Source organism: Vicia villosa, linkage group LG1 (genome assembly GCF_029867415.1).
Source record: "Vicia villosa cultivar HV-30 ecotype Madison, WI linkage group LG1, Vvil1.0, whole genome shotgun sequence".
NCBI classification, from domain to species: Eukaryota; Viridiplantae; Streptophyta; class Magnoliopsida; order Fabales; family Fabaceae; genus Vicia; species Vicia villosa.
In genome coordinates this window covers 49,078,857-49,082,159 of record NC_081180.1, presented here as the reverse complement: position 1 = coordinate 49,082,159, position 3,303 = coordinate 49,078,857, and the positions used below count along the sequence as shown (strand labels likewise).

The 3,303-nt window shown below is 32.5% G+C and overlaps 1 protein-coding gene across 1 annotated transcript; it reads right to left on the bottom strand.

Moving 5' to 3' along the window:
• Positions 1 to 789: 789 nt before the first annotated feature.
• Positions 790 to 1,679, bottom strand: LOC131605741 (ethylene-responsive transcription factor ERF026-like). Its single transcript, XM_058878065.1, has one exon. The coding sequence runs from the start codon at positions 1,578 to 1,580 to the stop codon at positions 1,080 to 1,082; it is 501 nt and encodes a 166-aa protein (XP_058734048.1). The 5' UTR covers positions 1,581 to 1,679; the 3' UTR covers positions 790 to 1,079.
• Between the last annotated feature and the right edge of the window lie 1,624 nt (positions 1,680 to 3,303).

Sequence of the window (3,303 nt, the reverse complement as noted above, 5' to 3'; positions counted from 1 at the left end):
TGTGTAGAGGGATGCCTGTACAAGAAAGCCACACATCTTTTCTGAAAACTTTAAGGGAAGGAGACCAAGAAGTAAGAGTACCCAAATTAAGAACATACTCCAAACCAAGCTTCCATTTGCACACAAATCATCTGACAAGCCTCCCACCTAAGAGCTTTTCACGAATGTATTCTCCCCCCAAAGGAGAGAGTTTGATGGGATGGATGGGAAGCCAATAATGTGAAACTGATCAAGGAAAGATATGAGAGTTAGATTTTTGGTTTCACTTTCATCACCCTACTAAGCATTTGGAGAAGGAAGAAACCTTCTCATCATCCAAATCCATATCAAACCACTTGTAACTCCCAGAAAAAGATGATTGGCAATTATTAAGATTTTGAAAACGCAGAGGTTCCTGAGGTAGTGGAGAAACCGCTTCTTTGAAAGCGATACTAAACAATAATGTATGCCGTTGTATGTTTTTGGCTAGTTATCTTTGGACTGGTCTTGTACTATTCCATCTTTGCACTTCTTATGTTGAGTCTGATTATTTTATACACCATAAATTTACTTTGCTTTTGCAAAAAAAAAAAAAAAAATACTTATTATCATTCAAGTTCAACTTCCATTCAAAGCAACCAAACATGCCTTTTATAACTTTATTTACATCGTAATAGATAGTCTTCCCTATTTGGTTTTGTCCTGGTGTTGGTGATTTCAACTTTTTGTCGCCTATTATTACTCTTTAATCATTATTATTAATCACGCATAATACATATAAACAAAAGAAAAACTATATACAGCACCAAGAAACTCACGCCTCGTATATATATAATAAAAACATAAGAAAAGATTCTGATACAAATGCAATCAGGCCTAGCTAGACTAATTGATCCCACGAGCATCAAAACACACACATACTCTCTAGCTAATCATGATCACTGTGATGCATGATATACACCAGATACATTTTCCTATTCCATTATATATAGTAATTTTTCTTAGTCTAATTACCAGAAAAAAGTGGGATTAGTAACGGAAAAAAATACTAGTTATAACTTATATCATATGTATATTATAAATGGAGAGAGCGTGGTTGATCAAAAAAGGTTCCACAAGCTTTGTCCCATAGTGTAATATTCCTGAGAGTAATCAGACGGCGGTGAATTCATTCTGGGAGGTGAAAGCATCATTCCCTCAGCCATTGCTACCATCAAACTTGGCATGGAGAATATAGCTTCTTCATCAAGAAACTGATCAGTTTGATATGAATTATTAACTTCAAAACCAGTATCATTGCTGGATTCAGCTTTCATGAATTCAGCTGCAGCAATGGCAGCGTTGCGTATGTCATCGGCAGAATTGGAAGCCGGGACTGGATACATGCTAGCCCTATCAGGAAAGTTTAGCACTGCGTCCCTACCTTTGAGAGCCAAAGCCGCAACGTCATAAGCTGCAGCAGCCATCTCAGGGGTAGAGAATGTGCCTAGCCATATGCGGTTGGTTTTGCGAGGCTCGCGGATTTCAGTCACCCATTTTCCTCCACGGCTTCGAATTCCGTGGTAAGTTGGGTGTTTTTTGGAAGATGAAGAAGAAGACATGGTTGTTTGAATTAATGAAACTTTAGCAAAAAGTGTATACTTGAAGTCAAAGGATTAAGTGTATTAATTTATGTAAGAGTGATGGAAATGATTGGATGAATTAAGCTTGAGTTATGTTAGTGAAGATAGTAAGAGTAGATATATGAGTGAGGATGAGTTGTAGAATGCGCGCAATAAAGGTGAAACCGTGGGGAGTTCGCGGAGCAACTGAGTCTAAGTGATGATTTTGTTGGTACAAGAAAATGGTAGCGATGGGTTGAGTATAATTGAAATGGGGACTGTTTTTGGTATTTATATTAATTTTGATTACTAATGGACAACTCATTAAAACGAAGGTAACGTACAATTTCTGTGATTAATAATGCAAAGGAAAGTAACATACAATTTCTTTGATGCATAATGCAATTAATCCGTCTAGATGATAGCCACGGCTAGTAACTCTTGGTTTTCTCTTTAGTGATATATTTTAATTTTTTTTTCCGATAAAAATATGATATTCTCTACTGGGGTGTGAAAAAAAACCGATAATCCATAACCAAATTATGGAAAATTTTTAGGTGGACTGGAACATAAGAAATTATTTTACACATAATCAATTATAATTTTTTTTCTCTTTTTTATTATCTCAACCATTCCATGAATCTAATTAAAAATATAATTAAAATTAAAATAAATTTAAAAAGTTGCCTTTTTTTATTGGGTGTTATTAAAAATATAGATTTATGGTCATTTTCATGCAAAAACTTCTCCAAAATTGATATCCAAATTATTTCACTTTTCAAAATCTTATTCAAATGCTAAAATATAAAAATGGATATCCATTTTATTATCTAAAAATTAGTGATACCCATAATAACGTGGTTTAGTTATTGGGTACTCAAATTTCATTATGTATTAGATTTATGTGTTTGTTTCTTTTAAACTTTGTTTGCGAGTTTGGAGGAAAGAGTTTTGAAAAATATGAAGAATTGAATGAAAAGAATAGGAAGATTTTGAGTATGAGGGTTTTGGAGGGTTTGATTTTATTTATAACACCAAAAAACCCCATAAAATAGCGGAACTCAAAAATTTTATTGAAGGAGGATTTTGAAGGGTTTGACAAGACTTATCTAAAATTTTCAAATATCTTTTATGTACGTTGTTATAATATTCTGAAAATTAAAAATTTAATAATGATAATGACTCTTTTATCATTCTAAACAAAATCATTTTTTCAAAAACTGTCAAATATTTTCCTATATTTTTTTAAATTTTCGTTTTTGGAAGTCTTCCCCTCCCCTCCTCTCCAAACTCGCAAACAAAGCCTTAATGGTTCATCATATACTCATATGAAAGTCAAATTTCTCTAATAATATATTAATAAATTCTAAATGCTAAATATAATTAGACGGTTGACTCGTGCAATGTACAGATAAATGTTTAATATAAATATTGTTTATGAATTTTTTTAATTATATCATAATTTTATTTAGGGATGTTCACTGTGCGGTTTGGACAGTTTTGACGTAAAAAATAATTTAAACCGCAAGAGAAAAAATTATGCGGTTCGGTTTGGTTCGGTTGGCTTTTAGAAATAAAACCAAATCAAACTAATGCGGTTTGGGTTGATTCGATTTTTTTTAAAAAAATTATTTAGTCTTACATACACGTATCGATGACAACATAACCTTATATTTAGTCATTTATGCGCTATCAAATAACAACAAAATTTATCATATTTGGA

What these genes read in the sequence shown, in the direction of transcription:
- LOC131605741 (XM_058878065.1), bottom strand. Translation starts at nt 1,580, where the DNA reads ATGTCTTCTTCTTCATCTTCCAAAAAACACCCAACTTACCACGGAATT.